This window comes from Littorina saxatilis, linkage group LG7 (assembly GCF_037325665.1).
Source record: "Littorina saxatilis isolate snail1 linkage group LG7, US_GU_Lsax_2.0, whole genome shotgun sequence".
NCBI classification, from domain to species: Eukaryota; Metazoa; Mollusca; class Gastropoda; order Littorinimorpha; family Littorinidae; genus Littorina; species Littorina saxatilis.
This window is the reverse complement of record NC_090251.1, coordinates 48,506,405-48,532,635: the sequence shown is the minus strand read 5'-3', so window position 1 is coordinate 48,532,635 and position 26,231 is coordinate 48,506,405. Positions and strand designations below refer to the sequence as shown.

Here is a 26,231-nt window from a genome sequence, read left to right as displayed (position 1 = left end):
ACGAAATGGAATTTCGTTTCATCAGATCATGAAACATTTAAATGCAGGAAAAACCTCTGAACGTACTTGGATTGGAACCCATGCCAATAATAACAAACCGTTTACAAATGTTGTGCATTACAGGCAAGTGAGCTTCACACCCGCCCCAGCATAGGAATTAACAATGAACTCTCATCCTACACACAGTCGCACAATCCATGCAACAAGGATACACAAGCCTTGCCAGGGAGTGGACGAAGGTCATGAGGTGCAGTGACCAGGTTGCCTGCGAGTCAGAGTCCGTTGTCATCGACACCTGCAGTCGCGCCTGGCTGCCTCCCACCCCTTGGATGAACGACTCCAGCACTGTGATTAGTTGTGTGGCTGTCAAGACAGAGATGGGAAGGAAATTGGTCATAAATGATTCCCCCAAGCATGGAGTATGACTTAACCAAAATGGTGAGGAAAAAAACCCACAGGGCGATTCTACTCGTGCAAAAGAGTGTATGTGGGAGTTGCAACCCGCAAATGCATAAAAAGAACAACAACGGCCAGAAAGGAGTTTAACACACAGAGATGAGAATGAAAAATGATGCATACATTTTCTTATCCCTTATTGAAGAGAAGATAGCCAATGCTACACACATGACGATTTAAACTTGTCCAACGTTTTATGGCAAATACGAAAAACCAGGAGGAGGTGAAAAGTAGAACTCAAAAGGAGAAATAATCTCATCTGTGTTTAAAGCAGAGTGGTACCTACCTTGTCGTGTGGCAGGAAATCCTCCAGACTCGCTGAGCTCCAGGCTGGCCAGACGACGCATGTTGCTGTCCCTGAAATCAACGACATACAAAATATGAACCACCCGTCAATGTTTGCTTTGAACGATTGCCCTGGAGCTGAACAACATATCAGAATGACACCTTGACAACTGTGAAAGACGAACACTGGCAAATACACAACACACACTGTGCCGGACACAGGGCTAGGCTGGCGATAATAGGGTTCTAAAACGTACAGCCCCAACACTGCCAAGCTTCTTCCATTTCAAGACAAACAGATTCAGTCTTTTGTGATGATGCAAACATGCCCTTACCACACTGTTCCAGCACATTTAGTACATGCAGGCATCCTTTTCTTTCACATTGCAACACCCCCCCCCCCCCCCACCCCCCCACAGACTCACAGTGAAGATGTAGGGCTGGGAGTAGCAAGGACCTGAGACGACCAGTAGAGGATGACATAACTTCTCATCAGGTTGCTGTAGGCTGGCAACATTTCCTGTTCTATGCTGCGGCATACATCTTGGCCTAGAGGTTTCTGCAATAAACCATCGTCAAATAAGCAAAGCCCTGAAATATTTCATCTCTTGCTTGAAAATTCTTTTTTCTACAATTTATTCACTGGATATGTAAGGCCAAAATAAAGTTGTATGTTTCTGGTCACCCGACCCTACCTAGTTTTTTCCCGCCGACCCTAGACTTTCTTTTTAATCGAAAATTTTATTGTAAATTTTCATTTAATAAATATACCTACCCGAATCACATGTAGCATTGACACAATCGGAGATGCTAGGTTCTGAAAAGGCTAACCGTCTAAGGGAAGCAACCCCAACCACAAAAAGTGTAAACGTAGCCATGGTAATGACCATACACCCGGGGAGTTACCTCCCATCGTGCATGCCATGTCACTACTGCTACTGAACACGTGGTTCATATCATTCGACCTAAAGAATAAATTCTCCAAATCAAAAGCGGGGTTGGCGGGAGGGAATATACTATGTGATTCGGGTAGGTATATTTATTAAATGAAAATTTACAATAAAATTTTCGATTAAATTACATATTCCTACTCCGAATCACATGTAGCAGATTACAACAACAAGGCGGTGGGAAAGAAAAATCTAACTCACTCAAAAAACCTTGCCAAAAACCTGGACCGCTGCCAAAGAATCAGGGCGGTCCCAGTGGGAAAGAAAATCTAACCCACTCAAAAGCCCTTGCCAGGGCTGGCCCACTGCCAACAGGCAGTGAGGGAACCAAGGAAAGTCCTGATTGACAGCCGAGAAGTATCTCAGGCAAAGCGAAAGAGACAACCTCAGAGATCCAGAAAGCTGTGCTCAGCACTTCTTCCAATCTCCTAGCCGTAAAAAACAGCACAGGAATAGACCCAAGCCTTGGATTAATAACCCTGGCGAGCCAAGGGAAAGACAAGCTTCCCCCCCCCCCCTTTTATTGGAAGGAAATGCTAATGTCCTGAGAAGATCCGTGCGTAAGGTTGTCCCCTCAACTGAGAAGGACGAACCCCCGCGGTGACCTTAAGACAACCATGCCAAAGTCTGCAAACCTTGGGATGTAGTAAAGCCCAAAAGGCTTGTGAGAAAGAAGTCAGCTCAAAATAAGAGTGACCAATCCCCACGAAAGAGCGAGAGAGAGACATCCAAGCACTAAGTACCAGAGTCCACCTCGAAGAGAAAACTCACAAATAGAAGGTCGCCAGTTATCCCCTACCAGTCCCTGCGAACGCAGGGAGAGAGGTAGCACCCGACAGCAGCCACTTACGACTGTGCGTAAGCTACCGGAAGTGAGGACCCACGGTGGTCAAAACCGATGTGACTGGCAACCATAAACAAAATGGCTAAAAGCCAGAATGTTCCCAAAACAGTCTGCTTGAAGGTAATCGAGAGTGAATCAAAAACCGAAAGCAGAAAACCAAGACTGGTAAACGTAAACCGTGAAGCCAGCCAGCCATAAGACTCCCGAAACCAGAGTTCTCAGGGAAAAAACAGGCAGTTAACTTCCTAGCCAAATCAAGAGCCTACCTGAGTTTGGCCAGAAACCCAGAGCGCGTCTGTCCCTGTCTGAAGACAGAGTCCAACGCGGAGAAAAACGGACAACCGCCCTAGACAAAGTTGCCTTTTGTAGCCGGGCGACTGTAAGGAAACCCGACCCAACGGACGTCATCCGGACTCGCCTCATACTAAGATGAGGAAGAAGAGAGGAAAGGCCCAAGACTGAAGTCACAGGAACCGAACCTTAACTAAACCTCTGCCCGAAGGAGAAGAGTAGCCAAAACCTGAGAGAGAGGAGGAAAGCCACAAAGAACTACTCCTCAAACATCCATTGTCCAAGACAATGCCCCCTCAGGAAAACCTGAATGTTACTTCCGAGGCCAACTCAAGTGAACCTTAAGTTTGGACGAAACACCAGAACGCGTCTGATCACTAGAGAAAGACAGAGTCCGACTCGATGAAAGACAACAAGGACCAAAGTCCGAACGTTTGTGGCCAAACAGGGGTAACCTGAAGCCAGAGAACCCCACAAGCCACAAGAAACGGGAAGGCAACAACCACCATCGCCGCAACGTGGAATGGCTGTTGCCCGGCCAAGGCTGCCTATTGGCTGCCAGCTTAGCTTAACCAGAGGAATGAGCATGCTTCTGCTAAGCATGTTTCTGAGTATGCTAGCCCTACCTTCCTTCAACCTTTGTAAAGCAGTCAGAGACCTGGTGATCTCTACTCGACTGAATCTCTACTGCAGGCAAAGTTTAAGCGACTCTCTTTGACTGTTCAGGGAACTGAGAATGCGAAAGAAACGAGTCCCTCCGACACCCGCCGTACGAGCGTAGAGAAGGAAGGGCAGCCTCATCTGCTCCATGCTCACCCTAGCAAGGGCTGGCCAACAGAGTAGAGAAAGGAGGCAAGTTCCAAAGGCTGAATAAGCAAGAAGGAACAAAAGGTGAAGCCCGTGTAGCCGAAGCCAGCCAAGGCTGAGCATGTTCCGGAACTGAACCATAGTAGAAACAGCGGCAGAACCAAAACACTAGAGATACCACCTTCGGGAGGAGATGGCCTAGCCAAAACCTGCAAACCGTGGTACCTACAAAAGGTGACTAAGGAACCGGAAGTAGAAAAACATCCTATCTTCACGGAACGGAAGTCCGACATCGACAACAAAGTCAACCAACAAGGAAGCCACCAATGTCGATGCACCCAAGGGAAATCCTGAGCCGAAGCTTGAGCTGCGACGGAAATCCAGAACGTGTTCGATTGCTGACTAAAGACTGAGAACAGAATAGCTCAGCTACGAACGCAAACCGAAGTCACAGTTGCTGGTGGTAAACTGATGAATGAGATGACCGGAAACCGGAAAACCATCCAACCGGAAAAAGACCTGACTTATCCCCCTACTGACGGTCGTGAATAGGGGAAACGTCCAGGGCCACCCGAACTGACTAGGCAGTAAACGCAACACCCAACAGGTAAAGTGAAGACTGCCCCGGCTGAGGCTAAAAGCCTAAATGCCCGTAGGCCAGCCGCTGTTCCTCACCCACCGACCTCCGAAGGAGTGTCAGGAAGAGGAGAAGTGTATCCGAACAGAGCCGGAAATGCAGCAGACAAAACCGCAAAAAACGGAAGCGAAAGATGCATAGAGTAGACTGAGGCCGGAAGCCCGAACGCCCGTAGGCCAGTCCTCTGTCAACTCCAGTCAAAACCGCAACGTGTACTTGAAATGGAGGACTTATGCTTCCAGTAAAACCGGAAACACCACGCCGACAACGGCTGCCGCACTGGTGAAACACAAATGCCCACGACGGAACAAGAGTGAGACAGACCAGAAGAGGACTGGGGCCGGAACCCGAACGCCCGTAGGCCAGTCCTCGATCAACCCCAGACAAGCCACTACGTGCGCTTGTGATGGAGAACCTATGCTTCCAGACAGGAAGTGTAGGAGGCCGAAGCCCCGCCCGGGAAAACCTTCGACGTGACCTCTGCCGCAGCTTAGAGGACAACGTTAAGCCTTTTTCCCAATAACCAGCACGTGTGGAATCGCTGACGACAGACTGAATGTCCGACACAACCGGCGAAAAAACCGAAGTCCACGTACTGGTGGAAGGCCGGTGAAACGGCATAACCGGAAAACCGGAAATCCGTCCCCCCCGACGTCGTCCTAACTCATGCCTCGACCAGGCTAAGAGAGAGAAGACGGCAAGTCTGCAGCCGCAGGCACCGGAACGGCAGTCGACGCGACAACCGAAGGTTGAAACGCTGACTACATCGGCCAGAGCTGAGACACCACCTGCCCGAAGGGCTGGCGTTGCTCCTCAGCTACCGACATCCGGGAGGAAGTGGAAGCGAAAGGAGCAGTAAATCCGGGTGGAGCCGGAAAGCACCAGACGAGACCGCGAAAAGCGGAAGCGCCGAATGCGAGGACGGAGGCCGGAAGCCCGAATGCCCTAAAGGCAACGTCCGGTCAACCCCGGAAACGACCACAGCGGGTGCGTACGTCAGAGGACCTATGCTTCCAGCGAGTGCCGGAAGCGCAGCGCCAGAAACGGCTACCGCCATTGCTCCGCCACACAATGGTCTTCGAGGAAGCCAGGGTGTGACTGAACAGAGGACGAATGCCCGGGGGGCAACGTCCGGTCAACCCCGGAAACGACCACAGCGGGTGCGTACGTCAGAGGACCTATGCTTCCAGCGAGTGCCGGAAGCGGCTACCGCCACTGCTCCGCCACACAATGGTCTTCGAGGAAACCAGGGTGCGACTGAACAGAGGACGAATGCCCGGGGGGCAACGTCCGGTCAACCCCGGAAACGACCACAGCGGGTGCGCACATCGGGGGACCTGGTCAACCCCGGAAACGACCACAGCGGGTGCGTACATCGGGGGACCTATGCTTCCGGCGAGTGCCGGAAGCGCAGCAGTCGGAAACGGCTAGACAACTCCGGAAACGACCCCAGCGGGTGCGTACGTCGGAGAAGTAGCCGGAACCAACTGCCGCCATTGCTCAGCCACACAATGGTCTTCAGTGAAGCCAGGGTGCGACTGAACAGGGGTTTGCGGGTCGTGAACCCGCCGAAAAGAGCTGTGTCCCAGCAGGGACTGTCCGACGGCCTCACGAGGGCCTGTGGACCAGCTCGACTTACTTGAATCGCCAACCACAGCGGTAGAAGACGAAGAAGCAAAACATCCGCCCTAGACAACGTCTCGGCCGGAAGCGTCAAAGAAGCCAACAAGGTGACGTCGCCCACAGACAGCGGGACCAACGGAAGACGCAGGCTTGGAACGCGAAAATTTCTTCACAAAGATAAAGCAGACACCTGCAACACCTGATCTGCTAACGGCAGAGAAGGCGAGGAGAAGAAACAGGACGTACAACAGTATATGACTGCCCCACAAAGTGTTTGTTCGAGGCAGAAAGAGTAACGAACAAAACATAACAAACATGTTAAATCCGAAACCACGACCAGTCCTACGGACTGGTAGATACCTGCTAAAGCCTAGCCAAGTAAACCACTGTCAGCAAAGCTGATACACAAAATGGCGGCCAAGCGATAAGTTACTGGACAAAATTTAGAAGTCCAAAACGGACGAAAATTAAGCAATAACAAAAATTCCTGTCAAAGTAATGACGAAATATGAAATGGCTTACCAACTAACAAAGCAGAAGGCAAAAACGCAGGTAAAGTAAGGAGAACCTCACCATAACATAGGCCTAGCCACATAAATAAGCTGTCAGGAAAGCTGAGCAACCGAAAGTGGCGGCCACAAGATAAGTTACTGAAACGCATTTAGGAGTCCAAACGGACAAAAAGTCAGCAACTATAGATAAATTCCTGTCAAACCAAAGACAAGAAGGAACAAGCTTACCAACTAAACAAAGCAGCAAGCAAGTAAGAAGGTAAAATTACGTTTACCTCCAAAATACATCGGCCTAGCCACAAAAATCTGTCAACTCATGCTGACAACAAAAATGGCGGCCAACAGTAGTCACTGAAATATCACAGGTCCAAAAACGGACGAAAATCAGCAACTACAACAAATTTCCTGTCAAAATAATGACCAAAATGGAAAGAGCTCACCAACTACGAAGCAGGAGGCAAGATAGACGGTAACGTGGCCGGTGGGTGTCAAAACAACACCAAACAGCGCAGCCACAGGGGAGCCCAAAAATCAACAACCTGCTCCCTCGAAAGCTGTAAGGTCGAATGATATGAACCACGTGTTCAGTAGCAGTAGTGACATGGCATGCACGATGGGAGGTAACTCCCCGGGTGTATGGTCATTACCATGGCTACGTTTACACTTTTTGTGGTTGGGGTTGCTTCCCTTAGACGGTTAGCCTTTTCAGAACCTAGCATCTCCGATTGTGTCAATGCTACATGTGATTCGGAGTAGGAATATGTAATTTAATTGCATTTGTAAAAAAAAAAGCAAAACAGTCGGTCAGTCCGTTCTTCTTCTGCGTTCGTGGGCTGAAACTCCCTCGTACACTCGTGTTTTTGCACGAGTGGAATTTTACGTGTATGACCGTTTTTACCCCGCCATTTAGGCAGCCATACGCCACTTTCGGAGGAAGCATGCTGGGTATTTTCGTGTGTCTATAACCCACCGAACTCTGACATGGATTACAGGATCTTTTCTGTGCGCACTTGGTCTTGTGCTTGCGTGTACACACGAAGGGGGTTAAGTCACTAGCAGGTCTGCACATAAGTTGACCTGGGAGAACGGAAAAATCTCCACACTTAACCCACCAGGCGGCAGCGACCGGGATTCGAACTCACGACCTCCCGATTAGGAGGCCGACGTCTTACCACCGCGTCACCGCGCCCGTCGGGGATCAGTCCGTTGATTCTTGGTGTGTGTCCAAGTGGAGGGAAAAAGCCTGGCCAGATCTGAGATGGTGAGCCCAACTGTTCCACAAGAAGGACTTGTAAGATAGCGTATTCACTGGATTATAGCAGAGTGACATCACCACACTGTTCCACAAGAAGGACTAGTAAGATAGCGTATTCACTGGATTATAGCAGAGTGACATCACCACACTGTTCCACAAGAAGGACTAGTAAGATAGCGTATTCACTGGATTATAGCAGAGTGACATCACCACACTGTTCCACAAGAAGGACTAGTAAGATAGCGTATTCACTGGATTATAGCAGCGTGACATCACCACACTGTTCCACAAGAAGGACTTGTAAGATAGCGTGTTCACTGGATTATAGCAGAGTGACATCACCACACTGTTCCACAAGAAGGACTTGTAAGATAGCGTATTCACTGGATTATAGCAGAGTGACATCACCACACTGTTCCACAAGAAGGACTTGTAAGATAGCGTATTCACTGGATTATAGCAGAGTGACATCACCACACTGTTCCACAGGAAGGACTAGTAAGATAGCGTATTCACTGGATTATAGCAGAGTGACATCACCACACTGTTCCACAAGAAGGACTTGTAAGATAGCGTATTCACTGGATTATAGCAGAGTGACATCACCACACTGTTCCACAAGAAGGACTTGTAAGATAGCATATTCACTGGATTATAGCAGAGTGACATCACCACACTGTTCCACAAGGACTAGTAAGATAGCGTATTCACTGGATTATAGCAGAGTGACATCACCACACTGTTCCACAAGAAGGACTAGTAAGATGTAAGATAGCGTATTCACTGGATTATAGCAGAGTGACATCACCACACTGTTCCACAAGAAGGACTTGTAAGATAGCGTATTCACTGGATTATAGCAGAGCGACATCACCACACTGAACCACAGGAAGGACTAGTAAGATATCGTATTCACTGTATTATAGCAGAGTGACATCACCACACTGTTCCACAGGATGGACTAGTAAGATAGCGTATTCACTGGATTATAGCAGAGTGACATCACCACACTGTTCCACAGGAAGGACTAGTAAGATAGCGTATTCACTGGATTATAGCAGAGTGACATCACCACACTGAACCACAGGAAGGACTAGTAAGATAGCGTATTCACTGTATTATAGCAGAGTGACATCACCACACTGAACTTGAATATGCTTCAAAAGAGTACTAAATTAAAAACAAAACACAAAAACAAAATAATAGCAAAACAAAACAAGAAAGGTTAATTACTGGAATGTTTAATTTTTAACTAAACAAGACATTCACAAGTACATCATCCCATAGGTCTTTATAGTGGAAAGACAACCAAATAATAATGAAGCAAATTAAATAAATGAAAGCAACTTATCTAAGTATGTTTTTTGATCCACTCTCTGGCTAGGAGATGGCCAGAGTCCTCAAACAAACTGATTTTTTTTCTTCATAAATCTAACTTGTTCCCTTACCCTTTGCCCCAGTCTCAAGGTCATGACCTGCATAATGACAAGGTCACGCAGGAAGCTCAGTCGGGTGTGACACATCTGCTCAAAGGCGCGACACAAGACAGACGACGCCTCAGAGCTGGTGAACAAGTGGCTGCACGATAACTGCTGTTCTGCGTCTGCCGCTGGAAAGTGAAGAAGCAGAGATTATTTCATTAGTTCCAACGCTGTAACTGTAAGTTTGACAAATCTTGACAGTTACAGAATAACACTAGACAGACAGGCAGAACAACCTTCACAAAATTTCTTCATCTGTGCTGTCAATGCAGCAGATATCCTTGCTGTTTTTCTTTGCAATTCCTTCTCTTTCGTGCTTTAGCTTTTGGTACCTATGAGTTCCTAATAAAGTGACACACAAAATTGCAGGGATGAGAGAACAGGGTACTATTACCATCTTGAAGCATGTTGGTCAGCAGATCCACACACACACACACTCAAGAACGCACGCACACACTCACAGGTATGCCCGAGTCGTCCATTATGGAGGCTTCTTCTTCTGTATCCTGTAGGTCAAACAGGTGTGCCAACAGATATACACACACACACGTGCACACACACACACACACACACACACACACACATACACACACACACACACACACACTCAAACACAAGTGTTCTACCTGAGTCATCCATCATGGAGGCTTTTTCCTTGCCTTGGAGATCAAGCAGGTGTGCCAACAGGTACACACACACACACATGCAAACACAAACAGCTCAGAGTTCTAAGTAAACTGATACAAAATTGCAGGGATGAGAGAACAGGGTACTTTTAACATCCTGAAGCATGTTGGTCAGCCGGCACACACACACACACACACACACACACACACACCTGAATCCTCCATCAGGGAGGCTTGGGCTGCCGTGTCCTGGAGGTCAAGCAGGTTTGCCAGCAGGTCCAGACAGGTGGACAGGTGGCGCACATGCTGCAGGCGAACGTCTAGCTGTGACCCGGTCTCTGAAAGTGTGTCCCTGCAATACAGATGCAAACAGTGCACAGTGTGGTTCCCAGACTCAGAGGACAATAGATCAGCTGGACATGGATTGAAACCAAGTATAGGTCCACAGCGTCGTCGTCCTGGAATTATGGTGTAATTCGATTCTTGGCGATTTTGATGTTTTTGTGCTTTAGACAAAGTAAATCATTCTCCATGAGAAATATTCTCTCAAATACAATGGACTATTCATAATTTAACATTCTTTTATCTTTCTAAAACACTATTTTATAATAAAAATAATCAGTTTAGGCCTTCTGTTGAGAACGAGCCAAAATTCTGTGACGACATTGATATGCTCTGACTTTGTCCGTTTAGTAGGGACAGACCTCCTACATGTCTAAACTATTGGACAGTTCACTGGCCAGAGGTCAGAACAATGCCTCAGATAACAGAAGTATGTATCAGTGACTGAAGACCAAGGCCTCAGAACAACACTAGGGCATGTGGGGTTTGGAAACTCTGCCATACATTTGTCAAGGCCTTAAATACAATGGGTCTATCTTTATTCTTCCTTCAATAACCTTTTATTTCTTCTGACGTGCACCTGCCAGAATGCTAGTAAACTCACTGTAATTCTGGTTTCAGACCGAGCCACAAGCACTCCTAAAACTGACACATTCTCACCAAACAACACATCTGCAAATGTACCCCCATTTTAAGACTTCCTCCTTTTTAATACCTAATTTTCTCAGATTTTTTTAGATCTTTAAAGGGGGTTCCAATGTAACAAGCCCAAGGCAACTTACACATCCCCAAAGAAGAAATTGTCCACAAGTCTCTCGGCCAGGACCTTGGGCGACTCCATCATCTCCAGATCCAGCACAAACTGGTCAGCCACGTCTTCTGGAATCTCCGAGTTGATCAGCCGCAAGATTTCACAGATTTTGTGGACGTCCTCACACACAGACCATGGGGACACACCTGCACACAGAAAAGACTAGATCTGCAAAGCCTTGTCAAGCCTCAAGTTTAGCAATTTAGATTTTTTTGAGTTTTCAGCGTGCTTAAGTCTAGTATTGTTTAAATATTATCCGTACATCCACATTTATGCTTAGTTCCAGCAAAAACAGAAACATAATGACCAACAGAGTGTTTCTGCAGTGCCTTATGCCCCATACACTGACCGCTTCACGGAGAGAGTACTGGAACTCACAAGAAAGAGCTAACTGTTGCATTCTTGTGATTGTTTGTTTTACTTTTAGCAAAGCAATTTTAAGTTTGGCAAAACAGCATAGCCATTTATCTTAAAGCGTAGCATGATACGCTGAAAGCGTAGCTGTTGGAAGCTCTGTAAGAGATCAACACTGACACCTGAACGACCGCGCAAGAGACAAACCAAAAGTGATTGTTTTTAACAGGTGGCCGTTATGGAAAGGTGAATTTTAAAGGAAGGGATCTTGTCGGGGATCCTTTGGAGTAGTTGTAATGGGCAGGTGGGCGTTATCAAGAGGCAGTTGCCAGGACAGGTTCCATTGTACCTGCAATGTCAGACTCCTCCCATAAGAGGACACCTCTCACGAACAGACAACTTATGTTGTCCCTCTGTCCATTGTCTTGACCAAAGTGTGTTATGAAAGGCCACCCACAATGTAGTAACACACTTATGTTGTCCCTCTGTCCATTGTCTTGACCAAAGTGTGCTATGAAAGGCCACCCACAATGTAGCAACACTCTTGGTTGGCCCCACATTAGGATAAAGATAAGATTTCATATAGTCCTGTGAGGTTACCCTCATGAAAATTCGGACTGGGGAAAGTGAGCTGTGATAAAGCACGGTGCTACCCATTTTTTTCTTTTTTTCCTGCATGCATGTATTCCTGTTTCCAAGCTCTCAGACTTTGGCTGTGAACTTGGGTTCTTTATCGTGCGCATGCCAGCATATGGAGAAAGTCTGCATTAAAGTTGACTCGGGGAAATAAAAACCTCGCCGAACATGGGGATCGAACCCGCACCGATAGCTTTTTCTTCTTCTTCTGCGTTCATGGGCTGAAACTCCCACGTACACTCGTGTTTTTTGCACGAGTGGAATTTTACGTGTATGACCGTTTTTTACCCCCGCCATTTAGGCAGCCATACGCCGTTTTCGGAGGAAGCATGCTGGGCATTTTCGTGTTTCTATAACCCACCGAACTCTGACCTGGATTACAGGATCTTTTTCGTGCGCACTTGGTCTTGTGCTTGCGTGTACACATGGGGGTGTTCGGACACCGAGGAGAGTCTGCACACAAAGTTGACTCTGAGAAATAAATCTCTCGCCGAACGTGGGGACGAACTCACGCTGACAGCGGCCAACTGGATACAAATCCAGCGCGCTACCGACTGAGCTACATCCCCGTACGCACCGATAGCGACAACTTGTTTTTGAAGCCAGCGACGTTACCGACTGAGCCATTTCCCCCGCCCACATGTGTCCATTCAAGGTGGGTACCACTGTACTGTAGTTAGAACTGCCCCCCGCCCACATGTGTCCATTCAAGGTGGGTACCACTGTACTGTAGTTAGAACTGCCCCCCGCCCACATGTGTCCATTCAAGGTGGGTACCACTGTATTGTAGTTAGAACTGCCCCCCGCCCACATGTGTCCATTCAAGGTGGGTACCACTGTGCTGTAGTTAGAACTGCCCCCCGCCCACATGTGTCCATTCAAGGTGGGTATCACTGTACTGTAGTTAGAACTGCCCCCCGCCCACATGTCCATTCAAGGTGGGTACCACTGTATTGTAGTTAGAACTGCCCCCCGCCCACATGTGTCCATTCAAGGTGGGTACCACTGTATTGTAGTTAGAACTGCCCCCCGCCCACATGTCCATTCAAGGTGGGTACCAGTGTATTGTAGTTAGAACTGCCCCCCGCCCACATGTCCATTCAAGGTGGGTACCACTGTATTGTAGTTAGAACTGCCCCCCGCCCACATGTGTCCATTCAAGGCAGGTACCACTGTATTGTAGTTAGAACTGCCCCCCTAACTCCTTACCTTCCGTGTCAAAACCGATGTCAGACAGATCTTTGGGGGTCAGCTTCTCCTGGTAACACAGGTAGAGTCGCTCAAGCGCATCACAGGGCCTCAGGTAGGTGAGCGCCGCTTTGCGAATCAGACACACCAGGCCGGTCACGCTGTCCGTGAACACACCTTGCAGCTTGGCGCCCACCTGCACAAAACACACAGGTAAATAATGGAAACCCACCAACAGTAGACAGTCTCATAAACAGCAGCACTGTACCAATATTGTGTGTGATGAAAAACAGCCACCTATCTGTAAAAATGCAGAGCATGAGAAATGCAGTTAGGAGCAGCACATCTTGGTCCTGAATCCATTTACACAACAGCCTAGCAATGAAACATATTATATAATTTTTGTAAGTGTAAGTAGCATTTACAACAAAGACAGCACAGAAAGCTACATGTCACAGAGACAGAACACTTTGAACTCTCTCTCTGCATGCAATATCTAAATTCTACTAATCAATCTGTGTTCCTTGCATGTGAAGAAACAGGAAAGAAGAACAAAAATGGCAAAGGGAGAGAACTGACCTCACGGTACTGACAACAGCAGGAGTAGAAGCGTCCCCACTGTTCCTGCTGCAGCTGGTAAAACTCGTCTTCGCTCATCTCGTACTCTGATGCACAGTTACGGATCTGAAAACAGGATACTACATTCACTTGACGGTACATCCATAATGAAGCAAAACTTGCTACGTTATACTGTAGCCATGGCATTGGAACCTATACATATTGTGAGGGAATAGCCTTGCAGCCCACGTAATAATATTCAGTGTGCGTGCGCGTGTTTGAGTGACTTCATTGGTACGCATGCACTTGACGCCATCTTTTATGTGACGTAATTTACGACGCACGATGCTAGTTTTTGGAACGTCTTAGCACTGACGCTTCCAGCAGACGTGATTTTGTTGCAGACGACCAGCTGCTAATCTGTTAGTATCGATGTGCGGGAGTTGTTTGATAAAATGATAAGTTTCTTTAGGATAATAGTCGCTTACGGACATGCTTGTTTAACGACGGTTAGCGGAAAATAGAGTAGTATAAATTGAAGAAGAACCGGATTATTTGCCGGAAGTTAGTGATTCAGGGTCAGAGTTCACTGTAGCGCATGATTATGCGAAATAGTCCAAAGATTTGAGGTCTATATAATGTTTTGGATTTCAAGTGCGCGGCACTCTTTGTTAATCGGGAGTCACCTAATCTTAACTTCAAACTCTTTGTTAATCGGGAGTCAGTAATTTATAAACCAACTTCTTGTTAATCGGAAGTCTTACTTAATCAAATTCTTTGCTAACCAGGAAAAAGAGACCTTAAGCCGACTTCTTGTTAAACGGAAGCCGGCCTTCATTACTAACCGTAAGGATTTTATTGCTTAGATCTGTTGTTTAATCATTCTTTGTGAACTAAGGACCTTGCAGTCTACACTAAATAGCTCCTTGTCAATCGGGAGTTTTGTTATAACGCTTGTATAAATTCCTTGCCAATCGGGAATCTGATAGCATCTCATGCACTAAATAGCTCCTTGTCAATCGGGAGTTTTGTTATAACGTTTGTATAAATTCCTTGCCAATCGGGAATCTGATAGTGATAGTATCTCATGCACTAAATAGCTCCTTGTTAATCGGGAGTTCTGTTATAAAGACTTTAAGTCTGAATAAGTTCCTTGTCAATCGGGAACCTGATAATCACCCCCCTTGTTTAAACGACAGTCAGCGACAGTACTGAGACACGACAGAAATAGTTGTGAAGTGACGAGTCTGCGTGAAAGTGACGATGTTTTGATTTCATGCACTTGTAGAATAAAAATGATGTTTTAAACTGTACAACCACGGTGTGGGCTACATTCGTTGCAAGAGAGAGGCCGTTGGCCGTATGAGAGTTGAAAACTAGTGTCTACTGCATCGGGGATAAGAGAGGGAAACGGGAAATATTCTTACACTCAAAACAAAACACAACGCGAGGTCAAACAACATCACGAGTAAATAAGAAACATCCTGCACAATCCCCTGGCAGCCCCCGGTTTTAATCAAATCTGCCACAATATTTTCAATCCTGGTCCAACTGACCTATTGTCCTCTGATCCAGGGAACAAAACTGTATTTTATAAAAAGATATAAACAATGCTGTGACTGTGTGTGTGCAACCAACACCACTTGGTACCAAACTTAGATGTTGACTCAGTTCAGTGTGAAACAAGACAAACTTGGTACCAAACTTAGATGTTGACTCAGTTCAGTGTGAAACAAGACAAACTTGGTACCAAACTTAGATGTTGACTCAGTTCAGTGTGAAACAAGACAAACTTGGTACCAACCTTAGATGTTGACTCAGTTCAGTGTGAAACAAGACAAACTTGGTACCAAACTTAGATGTTGACTCAGTTCAGTGTGAAACAAGACAAACTTGGTACCAAACTTAGATGTTGACTCAGTTCAGTGTGAAACAAGACAAACTTGGGACCAAACTTAGATGTTTCTTTCTTTATTTGGTGTTTAACGTCGTTTTCAACCACGAAGGTTATATCGCGACGAGGGAAAGGGGGGAGATGGGATAGGGGAAAGGGGGGAGATGGGATAGAGCCACTTGTTAAGTGTTTCTTGTTCACAAAAGCACTAATCAAAAAATTGCTCCAGGGGCTTGCAACGTAGTACAATATATGACCTTACTGGGAGAATGCAAGTTTCCAGTACAAAGGACTAAACATTTCTTACATACTGCTTGACTAAAATCTTTACAAACATTGACTATATTCTATACAAGAACCACTCAACAAGGGTAAAAGGAGAAACAGAATCCGTTAGTCGCCTCTTACGACATGCGGGGGGCAGAGAAATAAGGATGTGGAAAAGAAGACTTTTGGTAAGTGAAATAAAGGTGATGGATCCAGTCAGGTAGAAATAAGACAACAAGAAAAGAATTGGAAAACTGCAGGGAATAGTAGGGAGAGTTTTCTTGGAAGGAAATATAGGTGAAAGGACTGGTAAGGCAGAAATAAGACAAAAGAAGAGAAGTAAAGGGGTGGGGTAGCTCTGTGGAAACACTCTCGCCGCGTGAAGGCGACCCCATGGGAGCAAACTTAGATGTTGACTCAGTTCAGTGTGAAACAAGACAAACTTGGTACCAAACTTAGATGTTGACTCAGTTCAGTGTGAAACAAGACAAACTTGGTACCAAACTTAGATGTTGACTCAGTTCAGTGTGAAACAAGACAAACTTGGTACCAAACTTAGATGTTGACTCAGTTCAGTGTGAAACAAGACAAACTTGGTACCAACCTTAGATGTTGACTCAGTTCAGTGTGAAACAAGACAAACTTGGTACCAAACTTAGATGTTGACTCAGTTCAGTGTGAAACAAGACAAACTTGGTACCAAACTTAGATGTTGACTCAGTTCAGTGTGAAACAAGACAAACTTGGTACCAAACTTAGATGTTGACTCAGTTCAGTGTGAAACAAGACAAACTTGGTACCAAACTTAGATGTTGACTCAGTTCAGTGTGAAACAAGACAAACTTGGTACCAAACTTAGATTTTGACTCAGTTCAGTGTGAAACAAGACAAACTTGGTACCAAACTTAGATGTTGACTCAGTTCAGTGTGAAACAAGACAAACTTGGTACCAACCTTAGATGTTGACTCAGTTCAGTGTGAAACAAGACAAACTTGGTACCAAACTTAGATGTTGACTCAGTTCAGTGTGAAACAAGACAAACTTGGTACCAAACTTAGATGTTGACTCAGTTCAGTGTGAAACAAGACAAACTTGGTACCAAACTTAGATTTTGACTCAGTTCAGTGTGAAACAAGACAAACAAATGCTCAGATGCTAATAGTCACACAAATACCAGGCAAACTGACCTCCAGACTGACAGCGTTGATGACCTCCTCTCGCAGGTTGATGGACATGAGCAAGGCGTCTGTGTTCTGAGTGGTGTCGTGACTCCGGCGATACACCTGTCAACACAAAAGATGGATTCTGAAAATAACTCTGACGGGTTCGTATAGGTTGTGAAAGAGTGAATACCCTTGCTTTTCCTCGGACAAACATTGAACGGGCCAATCACTAGCAATGTGTGTGTTGGAAACACGTGGACAGAGGCACGTGTGAATTTGTTTGTCTGAGAAAAGGCAAGGGTATTCACTCTTGCACAACCCATACAAACTCGACAGAGTTATTTCCGAAAATCATCTATTGACAACACTGACAGCTGTTAAAGTTATGATCACCAAAACAAAAAAAAGTATGTTTACTTTTACAATCATTGAAATAATTGTTTAGCTGTATACTCCTGCATAATTTCTTGACAATGTTAACTTAATTTACTCAACACAAATATTTGTCCAAGCTTACTCACACTAAGTGCGCGGATGATGTTTTGGTGTGAGAACTGGTTTGGTCTGAACTCTACCCCAGCCGAAATCCCAAATAATTGTCCAAGCTTACTCACACTGAGAGCGCGGATGATATTTTGATGTGAGAACTGGTACGGTCGGAAGATGCGGTCCAGGAAGAAATCCCTGGGGTCCCTGTTGGCAGGAATCACCGGCTCACTGGTGTCGGCTGGCTCCAGCAACAGCTCTCTCCACTCCCCTGTTGGGTCACACCTGTCAGTTTCAACAGAGGAGGAAGTATGAGTTCACTGTAAACAATGTTATGCTTTGTGTATGCGTTATTCCTAAATGATTGTACAGCGCTCTGAGCAGGGATTAACCCTGGATATGTCTAAACATTTTTATGTATTATTATCATTATTCTTATTATTAAGTTAGCTTGTTGCATACAGAGGGGGGTGCCATTGTTTTATTGAACTACACAGCAAAGGAATTTTAACCCCTTGACTGCTATAATACCTATCAGGAACATACTTTGCCGTCATAAAAAAATCAATACTCTGAAAAGCAAAACAACCGCTGTATACCCTTCGAATTGCAGCAAGACAACTGCCTCCCCTGGCGACAACTTTCTCAGTTTGGGGCTAGGGTCAGGGTTGTATGTTATGGTTTTTCATTGTATTTTTTTGACTAGGTATATCCTTTTCAAGGGGTTAAGATATGAAAAAACGACTCACATCAAATGATGTCTTCTTCTCTAAATTGCTAAACAAACTTATTTCCATGCCGCAATACAACACACACCCATAGCTTTTATGCAACCCTGAAAAGACTATCAACCAAAAATCCTCAGAACATTTCTATTTTTGCATCTTAGCAGAAATCTGAATAGAACTTGAGGTATCAGGACACTCACACCCATAGAGACAGAGGCAAATAACCCTGTGGTAGGTAATTCTACAAAAAGCAGACTATGAATGGAACAATCTCAATTTTCTCAGCCATGCGCAATGAAATTGTGAAGACATGATGTTTGACTTTGCAACTCACTCTGTAAGCAGTGCTGCCCTGGCGATGGTCTCACCATTGCTGTCGGTCCACAGAGTGATCAGCTGATCGGCCGTCACACAGAAATCTATCAGGTCCTCCTGCACACATCACACCCAACATTTGTTATTACAGTGTTCTAGATGATCGAACGTGTAGCAAAGACCTGTACGCGTATGTGTAGATATTACAGTGTTCTAGATGATCGAACGTGTAGCAAAGACCTGTATGCGTACATGTAGAAATACAGTGTTCTAGATGGTTGAACAAGTAGCAAAGACCTGTACGTGTATGTGTAAATATTGCGTCACCCGTGACTCACTGTTTTCTCCAATGTTCCAAATGCATACGTTGTTTTGCTCCCACCAAGACTGCAGATTTTGGCAAACGCGTGACGTAAAATCTAGATTTGATGACGTTACCCGTACACGTTCCCGTACAAGTCCTGAAAAGTGCTGATCTAGATATTGTTATTGCGTCACCCGTGACTCCCTTTTTTTTCTCCATGTTCAAAATCATACGTCGTTTTACTCCCACCAAGACTGCAGATCTTGGCAAACGCGTGACGTAAAAATTAGATTTGATGGCGTTACCCATACACGTTCCCGTACACGTGTTAAAAAGTTCCACATCTAGATAGTTAGTAAGTTAGCTGTTGCTTTTCGGGTCCAGCGGACCATAATAGGCCAAATCAGGACCCCCCCACATCTAGATCTTGCTTATGTTATCTGTGACCACCAATAACACCGTCTGCAGGCACAGAAACTCCGAGTTTCATACAGTGGAACTTCTCCCCAAAGCGGGGTATGGCTGCCTGAATGGCGGGGTAAAAACGGTCATATACGTAAAAACCCACTCGTGCTAAAACATGAGAGGTTCAGCCCATGAACGAAGAAGAAGAAGAAAAGTGGAACCACGCTTGTATGATCCCCCCAATGAAAGACGTCCTCCTTTTTAAGATTTTCTGTTCATAACCTTTGTAAATTTACCTTCTATGTAAGACTTCCTACTTACTAAGACAGACTTTTTCAGACTTTGGGAGGTATTCTTCTTCTTCTTCTGCATTCGTGGGCTGAAACTCCCATGTACACTCGTGTTTTTTGCACTAGTGGAATTTTAAGTGTATGACCGTTTTTTACCCCGCCATTTAGGCAGCCATACGCCGCTTTCGGAGGAAGCATGCTGGGTATTTTCATGTTTCTATAACCCACCGAACTCTGACATGGATTACAGGATCTTTTTCGTGCGCACTTGGTCTTGTGCTTGCGTGTACACACGGGGGTGTTCGGACACCGAGGAGAGTCTGCACACAAAGTTGACTCTGAGAAATAAATCTCTCACCGAACGTGGGGACGAACTCACGCTGACAGCGGCCAACTGGATACAAATCCAGCGCGCTACCGACTGAGCTATATCTCCGCCCGGGAGGTCTTAAAAGGGGGGTTCCACTGTTCACAAAACTGCAGACTGTGGCACCCCCGTTTAAGACCCCTCCTATTTCACACTCCCTGTGATTTAAGCCCTTGCCTTTTCAGATGTTTTGTTCATAACCTCTGCAAATTTACATTCCTACTTGTTCACACTTTCTACCCCACCTATGTTGACCAAGTTTGTTTTTAGCCGAGACCAGTTGTGCTGCAGCAGGTCACTCACAATTGTAGTGACTGTATAGTAACTGTGTATGAACACGCTGGAATGCAGGCGTTAGATGGATGTTACAGGAAGCGACTGAAGCTAACAGTCTGAGCGGATATATCCGTACCTGGTCAGATAGAGCCATAAGAGTGGGTACAGATATATCCGTACCTGGGAGACAATGAGGTAAGACAAATTTGTTTGTACCAATTTTCCACTGTACTAATTTCAGCATAAACATCCCTGGCACACATAGACACAGAGTGTAAAGGACACTCACGGCAGGCTGGGTCAGTGTAGCGAGCGGTTGTACAGACAGTCGGCCATCACGCACCACAGGCTCCAGCAGTATAAACTGAAACACGACACATATAGCTTACGCCTGAAGCAAGGCAATGAACGAACATACGGCTAAATGCAGTGAAAAGCTCTGACGAAATGCATCAAACAAAGTCTATGACTGGCATACTGACACATGAATCCTTCAGCACCTTGCATAAAGCACCACAAATAACATGCTCACGCAAAGAACATAGAACATGTGTCAAACATAAATTTTGACTTGTAAGTATGATGTCAGAACGCAAAATAGCATCATGTCAGAAATACAAACTTTGCTAAACAATGTGAGCAGCAAATAGGCAGAAAGCAAAAAATAGTTTCCAGAGTATCCTTTACTTTCTACCTTAAATTATTGCAACATGCAACCCCACATACATAACTTGAGACTCCACAAGGTTACTATCCCTTCCACCCACACTTCAAGACCCAACCCTTTACCTTTAGTTTGCAACTTGTTGTGTCCCACCTATGCCATAACCTTGCACAAGCACCCCACAAACCTGGCTGTTGTCCGGGAAAGACAGGTAGACACAGAACATCTCACATGACAGCGTGCAAGACTGGACCTGCTTGATCACATGACCTGCATAAATAGAACAAAATAAAATCAACTCTGGAAAAGTTGATTACCATATACAGCAAAAACACCAAACACATGAAAACACAGTATTAGAAAAAATACCATGCAAACTTATTCATTGTCTTCTTCGTCCGGGGGCTGAAACTCGGCAGGAGTCGGTATTTAAGTGTTTGACCGTTTTTACCTCACCATTTAGGCAGCCATATGCTGCTTTCAGAGGAATACCATGCAAACAAGTTATGTTGCTTATTTCTTGTTGCAGGGTCCCAGTTAAGGAAAGAAACAACCTCAGGCAAACACAAATCATTGCAATAAAAAAACAAAAACTTTACAAAAAACTTTAAGAGACACCTTCTCAAACTTGGAAACAAAGGTAAAAACTGAACGCAGAGATTCAAACTGATATTCAATATGAAAAGGACAAACAGTCTTTGGTCGGAGTAAAATTGATGTGCCCAAACCATTGAACAGTCAGGTAAATAACTGACAAGCGTACTCGCCTGAAGAGGAAGGTGGTGTCTGAGGTTTGTCTGCCAAGAAGTCCTGGAGGTTGGTTGACAGCACACACTCCCGTGTCTACATACACACACATTTTGGAATAACTGATCTACAAAGTCTCAAATCAGTAGCAATTTCTCATGTTGCAAAAAGATCTACAAAGTCTCAAATCAGTAGCAATTTCTCATGTTGCAAAAAGATCTACAAAGTCTCAAAACAGAAAGAATCTGACATGTTAAAAAACGACAGCTTGCTTTTGTCCTCTGCAACACTGTGCCCTTGTGTTTGTGTGTGTATGTGTGTTTTCACACTCCCCGTTTATGGGGGATGTATGTGTTTTATTTCAATGAGCTCATCTATATGAGAAACTACCACGACAATGACAATGAAGAAGAAGAAAGGGCAATCCATTTGAGTTTAAAGATGTATACATTTCTGACTACCTCATGTCTAATCACCCATTCACCTTAAGGCAAGCTTATAAATAACTAACATCAACCAACAAACATCTTATCACAAGTCTGCAAAACAAGGGTGAAAGAAGATTTTCATGAATTAAAAATGCACACAGAGATAAATCATTGACATTGGACCGACCTTGGTTGTCCAGACACGCAGACGAAGGTCACGACACAGAGCAAAGATGTAGGTCTCTCCCCGCAGCGGCTGAATTTCCACACTGATGGCCGCATCAGACGCTTGCTGGTGACCCCTGTCATTGCAAAAAGACATATAATTGACAATGACAATTCTTTCTTTTACGAGGGTCACAGAATAAGCATCAGTGTACTTTATTGCATCTGGCCCTCGCCCTAAAGAGGGACTATTGGGCGTACTGACGGGAAAATGTTGTGTTTTAAGCATTTTTAAGGGCACACGGAGGCTCTTTTCTTACACAATTAGAAAAGGACTTCGTCGTATTTACGACTAAAGGCGTATCATTCCCAGGCCTGAGGTCTCTCTCTGTACCGGCCGAAGCTCTACATGAATTTTATGTTGGACACTCGTTGCTGTCCTTTGTTGCCACATGACGAGAAAAACCATAATGTGTTGGCAATTTCACACTTCTTCTTCTTGAGCGTTCCAGAATTTGTCTTGTTACGTGTGAGCTCGTTTGACCATTTGGGTTCCCCACACTATACTCTGAGAGCATAGTCAGCTCACTCCGCTTTCGCTGAGTAGGCATGCTGGGTATTTTCGTGTTTCCATAACCCAACAAACTCCAACATGGATTACAGGATCTTTTTCGTGCGCACTTGGTCTTGTGCTTGCGTGTACACACGAAGGGGGTTAAGTCACTAGCAGGTCTGCACATAAGTTGACCTGGGAGATCGGAAAAATCTCCACTCTTAACCCACCAGGCGGCAGCGACCGGGATTCAAACTCACGACCTCCCGATTAGGAGGCCAACGTCTTACCACCACGCCACTGCGCCCGTCAATTTCACACTAAATTAAATGCAAATAGAAAATATCATAGAACTGACATCCGCAGACTTTTTCCACCAATGTTGACATTACCTTTAAACTTTCCCCCCCGGATACATGCAGTATGAGCATTCCCAGCTCCTAACTTCACAATTCAATTTCAAAGCTTTTAGGAAAAAAAACCCAGTCAATTCAAATCATAGCTCTTTTCTGCTCTGGTAGTTTTCCCTCATTAAAAATGAATGTCCTCCGATTAGTTGAAACAACAAACTTACATCAAAAAGTCACAGTCAACAGATTTAACTTCTCCCAGTGCCGTCACAAATATGAACAAAGTTACAAAATGCAAAAAAAATCCAGTGTTTCCAATAAAAAAAAGGTCTACCACAGACCTGACAACTCCAGGCACCAAACCACTCCAGAGTTTCTGCATCACTGATGACTGAGACAGCTCATGCTGAATCACCACACCTGAAAAACACGCCACGTTTGTTTGCCAATTCATCAATGGAGGAATCAATGATCAATCAGAAATATCAATAAGCTCAGCATCAGGTAAAAATTGTCATCCATCTTTTTTTCCCATGCCGAAATAGTAATATTTTCTGATCATCTCCATGAAAAAAAAACCACCAGCAAATGGTATGACAACAATTGACACAATTTCATGACAGACACCATAAACATCTAATTCTAAGCCTAATTCCTTTTTTTCAGATTGTACCACTTTCTATTTTTCTAAACTTTCCTGGTGTTCTTTAGCAGTTTTAAAGCATCATAACTGGGGGATAAAAGCTCATAAAAAAACTTATTTACAGACAACATTTCTTACCTGTGATGCCAACAGGGGGCATTTTGAGCAGAAGAATACTGCCAGCGTTTGTGCCAAGGGCAAACATGGCCTCCCCCTCTCCGCTGATGCATGTCGCGGCGCTAATGAGATGCGCAGTGATGCTTCCCCCTGGATTGAGCATGTGCAGGTTCTTGGCGTCCGTCGCTGTGGCCAGGGAGGCGTCGTAGAAAATGGATGTGGAGATGTGTTCTGACAATGCAAACGTTTCCTGAGACAGAGAGATTTTAGGTTCAGGTGTCTTTTTGTCTTCCTGATACATCCATTCAAAGTAAGCAAGCATGACATTGGATGTAGAAATGTATTCTGCAAGTGAAAATATTCAGTGAAGCAAGTAAGACTTTAGGTTCAGGTATTTGCTTCAGTGCTTGTTATCTACAAAAAATAATGCATCTAATTGTGATTACTATCAGTATCACTGACTTAAAGGCATCTTCAGACTTCACTAATGATGAGTTGAATATATACATGTATGTTCCCCTTTCTTTGTTCTTCTGATATATATCAGTATGACAAACCACACATTAAGCATACAAAAACAAGAAAGGTAGGTTGTTGGAACGTTTGTTATTGACAAAACAATACATTCACAAATATATCGACCCAACGGTCTTTTAAGTGCACAGACAAACAATTAGTAACGAAAACTTATCTGGCTGATTTTTTCTTCCGCCTGCCACGAAGCCGCAAGCGAATGAATGATTATATGACGAAATGAGTGACGTAGACAGGGAATGACGTCAGCGTCGAAAAATAAAGAAGTAAATAGAACATGACAGAGAGAGACAGAATGAGAGAGAGAGAGACCTAAGTACCTACCTTTCTTGTTTTTTGATTCTGAATTTTCGAACGTTGGCAGTCTCTTTGTTTTTGGATTTATTCACACATTAAGCAGCACACAAAACCATCAAAGGATTTAACTTGCTCTCAGGTGCAGACAGTAACCTGCTAACGCAAAACTGGAATTAATTACAGCTGAAGCGAATAGTTACACCGGAACCTCCATTCCTCAGATCCCTAATGTGAGACTTCCCACTTCTATTCCAAGCACCTGCCATCACATATTTTCTGTACATCACAGATCTGTTAATTTACCCCCACTTCAACTTGTTCAAGACTCCCTCAAATTTCAGACATTCTTTCTTTATTTGGTGTTTAACGTCGTTTTCAACCGTTCAAGGTTATATCGCGACGGGGAAAGGGGGGCGGGATGGAATAGAGCCACTTGTTAATTGTTTCTTGTTCACAAAAGCACTAATCAAAAAATTGCTCCAGGGGCTTGCAACGTAGTACAATATATGACCTTACTGGGAGAATGCAAGTTTCCAGTACAAAGGACTTAACATTTCTTACATACTGCTTGACTAAAATCTTTACAAACATTGACTATATTCTATACAAGAAACACTTAACAAGGGTAAAAAGAGAAACAGAATCCGTTAGTCGCCTCTTAGGACATGCTGGGGAGCATCGGGTAAATTCTTCCCCCTAACCCGCGGGGGGTAATTTCAGACATACATTTGTCAGATTCTGTGAGGTCTGAAAAGGGGTTAGGGGATACCGTACACTGGTTACTATACACCACAAATGCCAAACTAGCACCCACTAAAAGTACATCCACATTCTGTTTGTCTTTTAATATTCAGCATATTCCCCAATCATGCCCTCTATAGTTTCTATAACTCTGGACACTGATAGTGATACTCAATAGTCAGTCAGTTACCGTGTGTGCACGCCTGCAGGGGTGAGGGAAGATGAGGCGGTGAATGCTGGCTACCGTCGCAACCAGCACCACCACGTGACTGTGGGTCTCGCTGACCGACACTCCGCCAACGATGGGTGTGTCCTGCAGACGGTAGCGAATCCTGCCGCCGGTCAGCATCATGTCCAGGGAGGATTCCTCCAGCTCCAGCACATCCCCACATGTTCGCCTGAAGACAAGGTGCAGATGCCTTTGTAACGGTATATCCTCAGACTATGAAAAGCTATCAAACACACAATGCCTGAAGCCGCAGGTAATAGACTGATAGCACACACCTTTAATTCCCTTTATCAGTTATCACTGTAATTAATAATTAATAATATTATCAAGCAACACAAATACGATCACAGAAACAGGCATGAAGTACAACATTATCTCATGTCAAAGACAAAGTACGTATTTCAAATGAACAGTCAGAACACACCTCTTACTCTCAGTCTTACCAGTAAATAAACCTGTTGCGGACAGGCGATCCGGGACGGCCGCTATCTCTGTAGGTGTAACCCCCACAACTGTCTGGCACCTTGATGTCCTGTAAGGTACTTGCTGATGCACCTGGGAACAAAGAAGATCATATGTTTTCAAAAACAGTTGCTTAGGCCTAAAAAAAA

The 26,231-nt window shown here is 44.9% G+C and overlaps 1 protein-coding gene across 2 annotated transcripts in view; it reads right to left on the bottom strand.

The window, feature by feature from the left end:
• LOC138971673 (nuclear pore complex protein Nup160-like) overlaps positions 1-26,231 on the bottom strand; it is a 66,425-nt gene that overhangs the window by 39,434 nt on the left and 760 nt on the right. For both annotated transcript variants that reach the window (XM_070344440.1, XM_070344441.1), the window contains exons 2-20: positions 26,064-26,175; positions 25,582-25,789; positions 23,841-24,069; positions 23,401-23,479; positions 22,179-22,293; positions 21,584-21,659; positions 21,004-21,086; positions 20,442-20,516; positions 18,530-18,627; positions 17,596-17,752; positions 17,006-17,101; positions 13,678-13,782; positions 13,120-13,294; positions 10,892-11,066; positions 9,980-10,119; positions 9,109-9,269; positions 1,167-1,300; positions 743-813; positions 213-363 (exon numbers count right to left, since the gene is read on the bottom strand). In XM_070344440.1, coding sequence (XP_070200541.1) covers positions 213-363; positions 743-813; positions 1,167-1,300; positions 9,109-9,269; positions 9,980-10,119; positions 10,892-11,066; positions 13,120-13,294; positions 13,678-13,782; positions 17,006-17,101; positions 17,596-17,752; positions 18,530-18,627; positions 20,442-20,516; positions 21,004-21,086; positions 21,584-21,659; positions 22,179-22,293; positions 23,401-23,479; positions 23,841-24,069; positions 25,582-25,789; positions 26,064-26,175 — 2,440 coding nt within the window. The remainder of the gene's footprint in view (positions 1-212; positions 364-742; positions 814-1,166; positions 1,301-9,108; positions 9,270-9,979; positions 10,120-10,891; positions 11,067-13,119; positions 13,295-13,677; positions 13,783-17,005; positions 17,102-17,595; positions 17,753-18,529; positions 18,628-20,441; positions 20,517-21,003; positions 21,087-21,583; positions 21,660-22,178; positions 22,294-23,400; positions 23,480-23,840; positions 24,070-25,581; positions 25,790-26,063; positions 26,176-26,231) is intronic.